Here is a 14,357-nt window from a genome sequence, read left to right on the forward strand (position 1 = left end):
CACCAGTTCCCAGTATGCTTCATCTGGAGATCCGTAGCTGTAGTGAGTAGTGGCAGAAATGATACCAAGGTTTGGTCAGAAAATAACCTAAAGAAAAATTTTGAGGGCTTCCCCCAACAATAATTCAGTGTTTCTTACGTTAAGCAACGGCTTATTGAAGAAGTAGAGTAAGCTAATCTATAAAGTTTAGTTTAGATTAAACAGGGGGGGGTTGTAAACGTTAACATCATACAAAGTTATTGTTTGTCATACCTGCATTTTTATCACTCTTTAATATTGTTTTTTTATCAATATGCTACTGCTGCAGTATGTGAATTTCCCCTTGGGATTAATAAGTTATCTATCTATCTATGTATGTACAGTGGTGTGAAAAACTATTTGCCCCCTTCCTGATTTCTTATTCTTTTGCATGTTTGTCACACAAAATGTTTCTGATCATCAAACACATTTAACCATTAGTCAAATATAACACAAGTAAACACAAAATGCAGTTTTTAAATGATGGTTTTTATTATTTAGGGAGAAAAAAAATCCAAACCTACATGGCCCTGTCTGAAAAAGTAATTGCCCCCTTGTTAAAAAATAACCTAACTGTGGTGTATCACACCTGAGTTCAATTTCCGTAGCCACCCCCAGGCCTGATTACTGCCACACCTATTTCAATCAAGAAATGACTTAAATAGGAGCTGCCTGACACAGAGAAGTAGACCAAAAGCACCTCAAAAGCTAGACATCATGCCAAGATCCAAAGAAATTCAGGAACAAATGAGAACAGAAGTAATTGAGATCTATCAGTCTGGTAAAGGTTATAAAGCCATTTCTAAAGCTTTGGGACTCCAGCAAACCACAGTGAGAGCCATTATCCACAAATGGCAAAAACATGGAACAGTGGTGAACCTTCCCAGGAGTGGCCGGCCGACCAAAATTACCCCAAGAGCGCAGAGACGACTCATCCGAGAGGTCACAAAAGACCCCAGGACAACGTCTAAAGAACTGCAGGCCTCACTTGCCTCAATTAAGGTCAGTGTTCACGACTCCACCATAAGAAAGAGACTGGGCAAAAACGGCCTGCATGGCAGATTTCCAAGACGCAAACCACTGTTAAGCAAAAAGAACATTAGGGCTCGTCTCAATTTTGCTAAGAAACATCTCAATGATTGCCAAGACTTTTGGGAAAATACCTTGTGGACTGATGAGTCAAAAGTTGAACTTTTTGGAAGGCAAATGTCCCGTTACATCTGGCGTAAAAGGAACACAGCATTTCAGAAAAAGAACATCATACCAACAGTAAAATATGGTGGTGGTAGTGTGATGGTCTAGGGTTGTTTTGCTGCTTCAGGACCTGGAAGGCTTGCTGTGATAGATGGAACCATGAATTCTACTGTCTACCAAAAAATCCTGAAGGAGAATGTCCGGCCATCTGTTCGTCAACTCAAGCTGAAGCGATCTTGGGTGCTGCAACAGGACAATGACCCAAAACACACCAGCAAATCCACCTCTGAATGGCTGAAGAAAAACAAAATGAAGACTTTGGAGTGGCCTAGTCAAAGTCCTGACCTGAATCCAGTTGAGATGCTATGGCATGACCTTAAAAAGGCGGTTCATGCTAGAAAACCCTCAAATAAAGCTGAATTACAACAATTTTGCAAAGATGAGTGGGCCAAAATTCCTCCAGAGCGCTGTAAAAGACTCATTGCAAGTTATCGCAAACGCTTGATTGCAGTTATTGCTGCTAAGGGTGGCCCAACCAGTTATTAGGTTCAGGGGGCAATTACTTTTTCACACAGGGCCATGTAGGTTTGGATTTTTTTTTCTCCCTAAATAATAAAAACCACCATTTACAAACTGCATTTTGTGTTTACTTGTGTTATATTTGACTAATGGTTAAATGTGTTTGATGATCAGAAACATTTTGTGTGACAAACATGCAAAAGAATAAGAAATCAGGAAGGGGGCAAATAGTTTTTCACACCACTGTATGCCTGCGGCAAGAGAATAAGATGAGATGTAGGAAGGGGTGCATTATGGTACTGGAGAGGTTGATAATCAGGTAATTTATTCCACCAGACATCTACAAACATCTTATTTAGCAAGGTTCCAAATGATCAGCAGGGTTTATTAAATGTTTATTTAAAAATAAATTAATTACTTGCTTCAAAGTCTGTATACTATTAGCATTACTTTGTCTGAAGATAAACACTAGGGGGCACTGTTCTGTTATAGTATGCCAGGTTTGTTTGGGTTTTTTTTTGCACTTACCTGCTTTGTACTGCATTGGTTTAATGAAACCTTGTGTAGAGTTTATTTTAATAATTGGTTTAATGATTTTAATAATTTATTATCCTAAGCATGTGTTCCTTGTGCATTTAAGCAGACTGTCTGCATCAACAGTCATTCATTGGTACTGTGCGATTTAATGTCATTTCAAAACAGAAGGGGCGATACCTCTGTTTGAACATTTAAAGAGTCTCACAAGTTGAGTAAATTGCAGCTTAACATATACAGTATGTGTAACAGTGTTCATATTACAGTATTCCATAATTAAGGTATGGAATAATGTGAAATGTGTTCCATTATTTTACAAAATTATATTTTTGTCCTAAAGGCAGCAAGCATTGTAGAAGGATATTTATCCTTTAATTAGCATTGGATTTAGAAAGTCTTCAGACCCCTTCACTTTCTTGTGTTGTAGATTTAATTTCAAATGGATACATTTGCCATTTTTGCCTCTCAGTCGACACTCGATAACCCATAATGACTAAGTGAAAATATGTTTTGGGAAAGGTTTGCAAATACATGAATGAGAGAATTCAGTTTTTTATTTTTATATATATATATATATATATATATATATATATATATATATATATATATATATATATATATATATATATATATATATATAAACACACACACACACACACACTGCCTGGCCAAAAAAAAAGTCGCCACCTGGATTTAACTAAGCAAATAGGTAGGAGCCTCCTATTGGATAATTACGGCATGGGCAATTATCTTTCAGCTGGCAACAAGTTATTTAACCCCAACTGGTTCAATGAGTTGCTCCTCATTTCTTAAACAACATGTTGAAAGACACATCTTATGGTCGTGGAAAAGATGTTAGTCTGTTTGAGAAGGGTCAAATCATTGGCATGCATCAAGCAGAGAAAACATCTAAGGAGATTGCAGAAACTACGAAAATTGGGTTAAGAACTGTCCAACGCATTATTAAAAACTGGAAGGATAGTGGGGACCCATCGTCTTCGAGGAAGAAATGTGGCCATAAGTCCGGTGGTGTCCTATACAATCCAAAGGCAATTGTAAGAAACTCTTGATAGGAAGAGATCTGGTAGAGCCAAAAAATCCCAACCCAATCAGAAGACAAGTTTCTCAGGGTCACCAGCTTGCAGAAATGGCCTTCTTCCTGCCACTTGCCCTGTCAAACCTGCAGGACGAAGTCTCCTCTTCAAAGTAGAAACTCACATTTGCTTTTGTCGACCTGCACTATTAAAAGGTGTTGTGCTGTGGGGCGACTATCATGCAAGCTGGTGACCCTGAGAAACTTGTCTTCTGATTGGGTTGGGATTTTTTGGCTCTACCAGATCTCTTCCTATCAAGAGTTTCTTACAATTGTCTTTGGATTGTATAGGACACCACCGGACTTATGGACACTTGGAATGATAGTCGCCCCACAGCACAACACCTTTTAACAGTGCAGGTCGACAAAAGCAAATGTGAGTTTCTACTTTGAAGGGGAGACTTTGTGCTGCAGGTTTGACAGGGCAAGTGGCAGGAAGAAGGCCATTTCTGAAAGGACAAAATAGGGTCTTGAAATACCGGCTGTGGTCTAATTGCAGACTGGTAAGCACTGGTGACATTTTCCACACTGTGGTGTGCTGGGCTGATAGCATCACTTCTAAGTGTGGCCTGCCGATTTAACAAGCTAATTGAAAGGGCAAATTTAGTTATGGGACACAATCTGAACCCCTTGGAAGTCATAGCAAAGGAGAAAGGTAAAACAAATCCGAGTGTCAGTATGAACAATGATGCACATCCTCTTCATGACACACCAACACTGAGGACTTTCAGCCAACTAATTCTTCAGCGGAAGTGTGTCAAGAAACGTGACGGGGGCTTCTTTATAACGAAAGCAATACACCCGTATAGTGTCTCACTGACACTGGAACTACCATGACAGAATTTGTTTTTCTTTTTAATTTCCTTTTAGTCATTTTGGTATGTGTTCAGACCATTGTGTGTGTGTGTGTTTATTCATTTTTCAGTCTGTTTTATTTAAAGAACTTCTGTAAAAAGCCATATTTCCCCCTGCAATTTGCCACCTTTAGGTCTTTCCACACATAATCTATGGGGTTCAAGTCTGGGCACTGAATGGGACACTCGGTGACTTGTCCTGAAGGCGCTCCAGCGTTGTCTTGGCTGTATGCTTTAGGTCATTGTCCTGCTGAAAAATGAACTGTCACCCCAGACTGACGTGGCCTGCACTGTTGAGCAGGTTTTCTTCAAGGAACCTCACATTATCCTTCCCCCAATTCTGACCAGATTCTGCAAAGCATCCTGATAGCATGATGTGGTCACCATTTTGCTTCACCGTAGTGGTGATGTTAGGCAGGTGATGAGGAGTACCTGGTCTTCACCAGTTCTGCCCAAATAGTTCAATTTTTGTCTCATCAGACCAGGGAATCTTTTTCCGCATTCTCTGAGTCATGTAAATGCTGTCTTATGTCATTTACTCTATCATAAACACCTGATTGATGGAGTGCTGCTAAGATGATCGTCCTTCTGACAACTTCCCATCAAGTGGAGGACTTCCAAGGGATGGTTCATACTTCACGCTTCGAACGTGTACGCGCACACATCATGGCTGCCACACGTTCCCAGTGTTCATGTGATGCGTCTTCAGAAATTAACACGACGCGTGCGCGAGTTGCAGTACCAGCAAAAAGTCAGGGGGCGCAGTTTGATAAAAGTTGTAATGTGACATCAGAATTTCTGTTTACTATCTACATGTGACAGAAAGCGGCTTTTGGGAACCTGCAGGATCGATGTGCGCACTTCGATGTTTGAATAGTTCGATGTGGTGAAGCAAAATGCCGACATACAAACGCATTTGTGGTGCTTCTATATTCAAGCATCGCATATCCCCCATCATAATGACACGGTACATTTTAAAGGTCTCACATACCATCTTCTGTGTCATCTTCACAACAGCAAAAGAATGTATGGCAGTCAATTTGAGCCACCGAGAAAAAAAAAAAAAAGTTAGGGACACAGTGAAAAGGTGTATTTTGTGATTAAAGTGGAAATTTCAGCTTTAATCTCGAAATTTCCACATGATCTTCGTAGTTTATTTTATCATTAAAGTAGACCGTCATAAACGTCATCTTAAAACTGAGCCTGTTGTTAATTGCTACGTGCTTCTGGGGCTGACAGCCACGGTAAGCAGCAATTGCCACACAGAACACGTTACATTTATGATATTCCAGCTCTCTGCACATTCAGAATCCTTAGATTTATACTTGATATCACTTTCATGATGAAATGCATTAAACTATGTATATTACATTTTACAGATAAATCATGAACTTCTTTTAAACAATGAATACTGTTAATAATTACACACGTGGGGACGGCTCGGTAGCACTGCTGTGTTGCAGGGAGTCACTTCCCTGATGTTCCCTGCCTGCAGTTTACATGTTTTACTGGTAGGTTTCCATAGTGTGCTCTGGTTTCCTTCCAAAGATATGCAGGTTTGGGGATTTTGTGATGCTAAAATGACGCTATTATCTGTGTGTGCTTAAACTCACCTTGCGATGAGGTGATACCCCGTCCAGGGATTGTTTCAACCTCATGCCCAATGCTTCCTGGAATAGGCGCATTCCTGGATTGGTTGATTTAATCATTAAACATCCATCCTTTACAGAGATATCGTGACAAGGTGTCCTCGGAATTTAATGAATGTTTCAGGCGATTCACAACACAGTGAAGCTGTACCTGTTCTCACCGTGATCTTGCGCTGCCACCTGGTGGAATCTTCCAGATTTATGTAAAGTACATGTGCAGGTATAAACAGTACAATGGTTGCATAGCAGTAGCGTCCGCTGGAGCACGCGTCGCATGATGTATAAACCCGGCCTGGAGCTCTATTATAGTGACCATTAGGGTCTTAGTCGCCCCCCTGATCGAGGCCTTACTTCCCTGCTTACTCAATTTGGCTACACATCCAGCTCTAGGAAGGGACCTGGTGGTTCCAGACTTCTTCCATTTGACAATTCTTGAGGTCGCTGTACCCCTGGGAGCACTCAAAACTTTAGAAATGGTTTGATCCCCTAATCTGTTCTTCACCACAGTTTGATCGCGGAGGTGTTTCTTGGACTGCATGGTTAGGTTTTTGCCCTCACATACAGTGGGAATTGTTTTACCTTCCATGCACAGGTACATACAATATGTGACTTTCAAAATGACGTCCAGTCCATTCAGTTTGCCACAGGTGGACTCCAGTCGAGTTCTCAACACATCTCAAGAAGAGTGAAAAGCAAACCGGATGAATCCGACCATGACCTGAAGTGTCTCAGCTGAGTATCCAAATACTTCTATGAAAGAGAGATTTTAGTTTTGGATTTTTAACAAATTTGCAGACTTTTCCGAAGATGTTTTCATTTTGTCATTGGAGGTTATTGAGTGTAGATTGATGAAGAAATGAGCCACATTTTTCCATTTCATATAAAATCCATCCATTATCCAACCCGCTGAATCCGAACACAGGGTCACGGGGGTCTGCTGGAGCCAATCACAGCCAACACAGGGCACAAGGCAGGAACCAATCCCGGGCAGGGTGCCAACCCACTGCAGGACACACACAAACACACCCACACACCAAGCACACACTAGGGCCAATTTAGAATCGCCAATCCACCTAACCTGCATGTCTTTGGACGGTGGGAGGAAACCGGAGCGCCCGGAGGAAACCCACGCAGACACGGGGAGAACATGCAAACTCCACGCAGGGAGGACCCGGGAAGTCAGCCCAGGTCTCCTAACTGCGAGGCATATATAAAATCTACAACACAATAAAGTGTGTAGAAAGTGAAGGAGTCGGAGTACTTTCTGAATCCACTGTATGTAATTAACAAAGGCTTTTCTTTGAGAAATTGTTTGCTTTTGTTTCTTTATGAATATTTTGTCATTCAAAATGATTTTTTGAATTAAAGTGTATGATAAATCGGTTTACTTGTTCTTGGTTACAATTTTTTTTTTTTTTAATCATTTTGTAATAATTTCCCTTAAAGCCTTATGTCATACAGGGTAGAGTGGTGGCTCTGAGGCTACGGATTTGCACTGGCAGTCGGAAGTTGCCGGTTCAAATCCCGTAAATGCCAAAAGTGACTCTACTTCATTGGTCCCTTGAGCAAGGCCCTTAGCCTGCAATTGCTCCGTCCTGGGCATGATGTTAATCTGCATCCAGCCCTGCATGTAGGCCCTCCAACCTGCAGGGAAAACCCGAGGGTTGGTGGCAGAAAACTCCCACTGGTTCCATTCCATCTGAACTAGTGTGGTACTGAGGTGTCACCCGTCGCATGGCTGCACTTCAGTCTTAATTTGGGATCTTGAGTTGGTTTGTCATGTGGTGGGTGGTGTGGCAATGTGCTGTATCTGCACCTACTCCCAACCTTTCTCCTCTCTTATTTCATGCGAGTGTCAGTGAGTATTGCCAAGTGTGTAAGAGAGCACATGGGAATCATAAGTGACACCCACACTCAGACCTTGGAAAGTGGTGAATGTGGACAAATGGCTCTCTGAGGTTTACTGAAATGGAAAACGAATTTGAAAGTAAAAGCCTGAAGATAGATGGAGGAAAGAACGAACTGATGGTTGGAGATGAAAGAGGAGAAGGCAAGAAAGAAATATGAAAGTGTGGTAAAGGTGTTTGAAGAAACAAAATCCAATGCAGGATTTGACGTAAGAGGGGGAGCATAAAACATGAAGCGGTATGAAAGGTGGTGTGCAGGTGGGACCTTTGTTTATACAAAGCATGTGAGAGGAGTGCAGAATGCTGGTATAGTAAGTGTACATGTAGATCTCGGCCGTGGAGGTGATTTAGAGATGGCAGAGAAGTTCAGCTACTTAGATGACTTGTTGAGTGCAGATGGAGGTGCAGGCGCAGCAGTGAAAGTGCGTGGAAAAATTCAATGATCAGCACTCCCCTCAGTACAGTGACTTGGCACAGCACTGCTAGAGCAATACACTGATATCCACAAATGCACTGAGACTTATCAGAGTAATATGTTTCATGTTTGCATTTTTTTTTACTTATTTTTTAAAATTGCATCTTGTTTCAAATTTAAAGTGAACCTTTTTTTTTTTCATTCAACAGTTTCCGTTTGCAGTGAGTACATTCATATTAGATGATTTTCAGTCTTTAGTTCTAAAAATGTTCTTTGTTTTTCCAGTTCAAAAGGACAAGAAGGTGATAAATTCATTCCCGCACCACCATCAGCTCCAATTAGGAAACCAGAACTCGAAAATTTAAGGTAAGAAATTACTTTATTGAAAAAAATAAAATGCAGCACATCTGTACCCTAGTCGCCCACTTTCCATTCATATACTCCTAGCAATTACTGTCTTTCTGAGGCAGTAGTCGCTCTACAGCTCAGCATGAGTTTACTGAAACTTTATACTAATTCTGACCTACGTGGTGTAATAACAGTCACGTTATCAAAGTAATTCCACAACTGTACATTCTGAATAAGGAATTTGCAAAAACACTAGAAATGTTTAAACATACAAAAAGAGAACCTAGCAGGGAGGTTGCACACAGCTGAGCCTTAATACCCTTTAGGTAGGTAGGTAGGTAGGTAGGTAGGTAGATTGAACTTTATTTGTCCCTGGGGGGAAATTTAGTCTTTTTACAGAAGCTGAATAATAAATAAATAATATTACAGCTTGAGTACCCTTAATACGAAAAGCCTGGGACCAGACTATTTTGGATTTTAAATATTTTTGCATTTTGGAATATTTCCATTATACGTAATGTGATATTTTGGGGACAACCTTGACCAAGTGGGGAAAACGCAGCCAAACCAGCAAAATAACGACTTGCGTGTGTAAACATTTATATCACCAAACTATTGTTATAATGTGCATTAAACCTCAAAAGTGATGGATGTGATACACAGATTATTTTTTATCTCCGTTTTCCATCCATCCATTCATTATCCAACCTGCTATATCCTAACTAAAGGGTCACGGGGGTCTGCTGGAGCCAATCCCAGCCAACACAGGGCGCAAGGCAGGAAACAAACTCCGGGCAGGTTTCCAGCCCACCACAGGTCACACACATACCAACCAAACACTAGGGACAATTTAGGATCGCCAATGCACCTAACCTGCATGTCTTTGGACTGTGGGAGGAAAACCACGCAGACACGGGGAGAACATGCAATCTCCACGTAGGGAGGACCCGGAAAGTGAACCCAGGTCTCCTTACTGTGAGGCAGCAGTGCTACCCACTGCGCCACCGTGCCACCCCATCTCCGTTTTGTTATTATTTATTATTCAGCTGAAGCTTGTGAAGAAACAATACTGGAGCTCCTTTACACCAACAGCAATACATCTGCATAATACCTCACTGGGACTGGCACAGTCAAGTCAAAATATTGCTTTTTTCCTTTTCTTTCTTTTTTTAGTTTTCTTGCTTTATAGTCATTCTGGTGTGTGTTCAAACCAAAGTTTGTTTGTATAATTATTTATTTAATTATCTTCCTATTTATGTACCATAAATATTCGCTTATAAGTCAGGTCTTGAAACCTGAAAAATCAATCATAAAATCAGACCCCGACTTATCCGACTTTTTTTTTTTTTTTAACATCTTCTTGCCTCCTCCAATCTCACATCAGTTTCTCAGACACATTGAATTTTGTTGCAGCAGCGCAGTTACCAATTTCTTTCGCCACTTCAACGACTTTTAAGTTAAAACCAGCTTCATATTTTCTTCTGATCGAACGCTTCATCATAGATAAGGGATGCTTTTACCATAAAGGTGTATGACGGTGTGAGATACACAAAACAGTGCAAACGCCGCTTCAGAAAAATTCCGATATTACTGCTTGGTCACATAGTCACAATACATACAAAAAAAAAAAAAAGGCAGTGTGCTCCGTGGTTACTCTCTCAGGTGGGCATTAGCATATCGTAATCTCTTGGACCAATAGCATCAGTTTTCCGCATTTGACTTGTATGACCGTCATTACAAAATACCACAAAATTATACGGTAAAATCAAGTCCCAACTTATCCGCAGGAGAACTTAAATGCGAGTATATACAGTAGTTATTTAAAGAGCTTCTATAAATAGATCTCTCTCTCTCTCTCTCTCTCCATATCTATATATATATATATATATATATATATATATATATATATATATATATATATATATATATATATATACACATAATATTCACGGCATTCGTAGTCTGTGTCACAATCTGATTGTATGGGTGGTTACTTACCAGGTAACGCTTGTGGTTGGCCAGCAATCTGCTAACATCCGCCACGGTGCCCTCAGTTTTGTGAGGAGCAGATCATAGAATGGTTGAAATAGTTTACTGTCAAATAAATGCAAAGAGTACACGACACGTGTTTCGTGACACAGACTACGAATGCCGTGAATGTAATTACCCCGATCTACATGCTGTCAAATAAACGAACCACACGCCGTGGCGCAACGTTAGGGGCATCGCCTCTGGCGCTGACGTCCGAGGTTCGATTCCCGAGAGGGAGTGCAGTGGAGTGTGTACACCTGATGAGCCCAGGATTAGGGCGAAACACGTGTCGTGTACTCTTTGCATTTATTTGACAGTAAACTATTTCAACCATATATATATATCTATATATATGTAAAATCCAATGTTTGTCTATCAGCTTTTTATGAGAGGTCTACTTCACGGATTTAGATCAGGTTTTTTTTTTTTGTATAATTTTCTTCAACATTCTGTTTGATTTTGCAACTTCTCTCATCGCCCTAAGAATCATAGTTTGCTTGCAGGAGCGATATATTTGCACTAACCTGAGACATAGCCTGCAGACTGAGGTTGAGGGCGAAGTCTGACGTCAGAAGTGGGGAGCAGGGCAGGACCCTCCTCACTGTCCTGTTTCACTACAATAAGAAGGCAGAGTCGCGGGGGACGGCTAATATATATATAATAATATACATATGTACTACCAGTCAAAAGTTTTCAGACATGTCAGTTTTTCAAGTTTTTCTTCAGATTTAATCTGTGAATTCATAGATAGATACTTTATTAATCCCAAGGGGAAATTCACATACTCCAGCAACAGCATACTGATAAAAAACAATAAATAAATTACCTACAATTGTGAAAAGGTAAGCAGTAAACTGCCAGAGATGTAAATGTAAAGTTTAGCAAAAATTTAAAAAAAGGAAATTTTGGAATACTACAAATGGGCTTTCTTGAGGGAACAGCTAATAGGTTACAAATTACAGATGTTCTGCAGCAGTTCGAGTAAATTATGCCTTGCAAGTTGAAGCAAACCATTTGCACAGGTGTCCCAACTTCTGTTGATTACTTAAAAACCCTCAGTCTGCCTTAAAGCAGAGTTGGAGTAGACTGTGTTACTACAACCTCTGACGTATTTGGACAATATTACACTGGCATAGAACAAATTAGCAATGGTAAATAAAAAAATAAGTCAAGTGTTCCGAATGTTATTCACATTTTTGGTTCATCAGAGTAGTTTCCTTTTGCTGACATAACAGCCACTCCCTGTTCAAGTCACTAACTCTGCTACCAGCAAAAAAATCCCAGACCATCACATTTCCTCCACCATGTTTGGGAGTTGGTGTAACACACTGAAGAGCCATCCTTTCACCAACTCGACGACATACAACCAACCCTACATGATGAACCAAGGATTTCAGATTTTGATTTATCGCTCCATAAGACTTTGTTCCAGTCTGCAGTAGTCTACAGCTGGTATTTCAAGAGCCTATTTTGTCCTTTAAGCAAAGGCTTTCTTAGTGCCACTTGCCCTGTCAAACCTGCAGCACAAAGTCTCCTTTTCACAGTAGACAGTGACATTTGCTTTTTTTGACCTGCACTGTTACGTTGTGCTTGAAGCTGTTGTGCTGTGAGGTGCCCTCAGAAACGGGTCTTCTGATTGAGTTGTGACTTTGGCCTTGACAGATCTCTTCTTGTTAGTTCCCCCCCAACCCCCCGAAGAAGCCCCCCCCCCCCGTTTCCAATTGCCTTTTGGATTGTGTAGGACACCACTGGACTCAACACTTCGATGTTTTTTTCCAGTGTTTCTCTAAATGAAATGCCTACACTTCTACGGGTAATAATGCTCTGTCTCATTTCGTTAATTGCCGTTTTCTTGCCATTATCACTGGAATTTACAATCTTTCTAGGGTGTAGAGGGAATAGTAACACAGTTATCCTTTATCTTCGTTATCCTCCTTTCTCCAGTACTCTGGCTTGAACATCATGTGAGATTTTCAGAGGGAGGTTTTAAGGCCTGCAGTGTGATACTTTGCACCAAATTTCTTAGTAATTGGTTCCACACATTAGCAATTGTCACATAAAACATGTTTTATGGTGTCTGTGTAAGATCAGCTCCTAACAAGCTTCCACTTGTGTCTCATACTGTGTATAAGACATTTTATTTTAAACAGCTGGCGTCAACTTTATTCCCTTTCTCCTCTCTTGGGTTTTGCCATCGTGGTTTTCTTCTTTTTTTTGGTACATGGTTCCTTCTGTCTTTGCAATTAACCCCATAATGCAGTGGATTCAGAAAGTCTCCGGTCCCTTCCCTTTTATCAATGTCGTTATTGTGCAGCCTTATGTTAAAATCATCTCATTTTTTCCCCCTTCTCAATACTCTAGAATGACAACATGAAAACGAGATTTTGGACATTTGTTTGCAGTTTTTTATTATAAATAAAAAAAATATATATGAAGTGTCACATTGACACAAGTGTGTCAGACCCTGCTGTATTGGCAGTTATTAAACCCTGGAATCTTTCAGGTATGACGCACTAAGCTTCACACACCCAGATTTTGAGATTTTCTGCGATTCTTCTCAGCACAGCCTCTGAAGTTCTGGCAAGTTTGGTTGGAAAACTTCGATCAACAGCATTTTTCAATTCTTGCAAGTAATGTTCAATTGTATTCAAGTCCAGGCTCTGGAAGGGCCATTTAGGGGCATTCCCAGCATTGTTCCTAAGCCGCTCCTGTGCGAGCTTTGTGCTTATGGTCATGTTCATGTTGGAAGGTGCCTCTTTGGCCCAGTCTTAGGTCAAGAGCACTCTGAGCAGACTTTTCATTTAGGAGATCTTTGTAGTTTGCTCTGCTCAGCTTTCCCTCAATCCTTTGTAGTCTCGTAGTCCCAGTCCCACAACATGATGCTGCCACCTCCATGCCCCACCACTGGAATGGTGTTGCGCGGGTGAGTGCCTGGTTTCCTCCATACATGATACTTAGAATTAAGGTCAAACATTTCAGTCTTCAGTTTCATCAGAATCTTGTTTCTCACTGTCTGAAGAGTCCTTTAGGTGTCTTTTTGTAAACTCCCAAGTGGGACTCCATGTATGTTTCTCTGAGGTGTAGTTTCTGTCTGGCCACTCTGTCATAAACCTCAGATTGGTGGAGTTGTTCTAGTGATGGTTATCTTTTCTGGAAGTTTCTCCTGAAGTTCTTTGGCACTCACATAGTGTGACCCTCACGTTCAATTCTTGGTTGCCTCTCTTGCCATTGCCCTTTTACCACAATTGCTTAGTTTGGCTAGACAACCAGCTCTGCGATCGTTCCAGATGTCTTCCTTTTAAGAATTATGGAGGCCACGGTGCTTTTGGAAACCGTCAGTGCTGCAGAAATTCATTTTATCGCCTTCCCTAGATCTGTGCCTTTTGACACAATCTTGTCCCTCAACTCTGCAGGCAATTCCTTTGACTTCATGGCTTGGTTCTTGCTCAGCCTTTCATAATCAGTGTGATCATACGAACAGACTGCAGGTGGACTCCACAGAAGGTGCAGAAACATCTCAATGATGATCAGTAGAATGGGAAGCACCTGAGCCAAATTTCTAGTATCAGAGCAAAGGGTCTGAATACTTGTGTCAGCTTAAGTAACTTTTGGTAATACTTTAGGTACTGCAAAACTGTATCTATTGCTTATTTACTTTTATGTAACCAGACCTGAACACCATGAACCACCTCAGGATTCCAAATTAGGACCCGAGCACAACCGTGCAATGGGTGGCACCCGAGCGCCACACTTGTTCAAATGGGGTGGAACAGTGTGAGGTTTTTTTCCAGTGGC

General features: G+C 40.9%; 1 protein-coding gene across 2 annotated transcripts in view; it reads left to right on the forward strand.

Moving 5' to 3' along the window:
* Window positions 1–14,357, forward strand: part of cnot10 (CCR4-NOT transcription complex, subunit 10) — an 87,158-nt gene that overhangs the window by 37,563 nt on the left and 35,238 nt on the right. For both annotated transcript variants that reach the window (XM_028817928.2, XM_028817929.2), the window contains exon 13: window positions 8,469–8,549. In XM_028817928.2, the coding sequence (XP_028673761.1) occupies window positions 8,469–8,549 (81 nt within the window). The remainder of the gene's footprint in view (window positions 1–8,468; window positions 8,550–14,357) is intronic.

The sequence above is a fragment of the Erpetoichthys calabaricus genome, chromosome 13 (genome assembly GCF_900747795.2).
Source record: "Erpetoichthys calabaricus chromosome 13, fErpCal1.3, whole genome shotgun sequence".
Taxonomy (NCBI): Eukaryota; Metazoa; Chordata; class Cladistia; order Polypteriformes; family Polypteridae; genus Erpetoichthys; species Erpetoichthys calabaricus.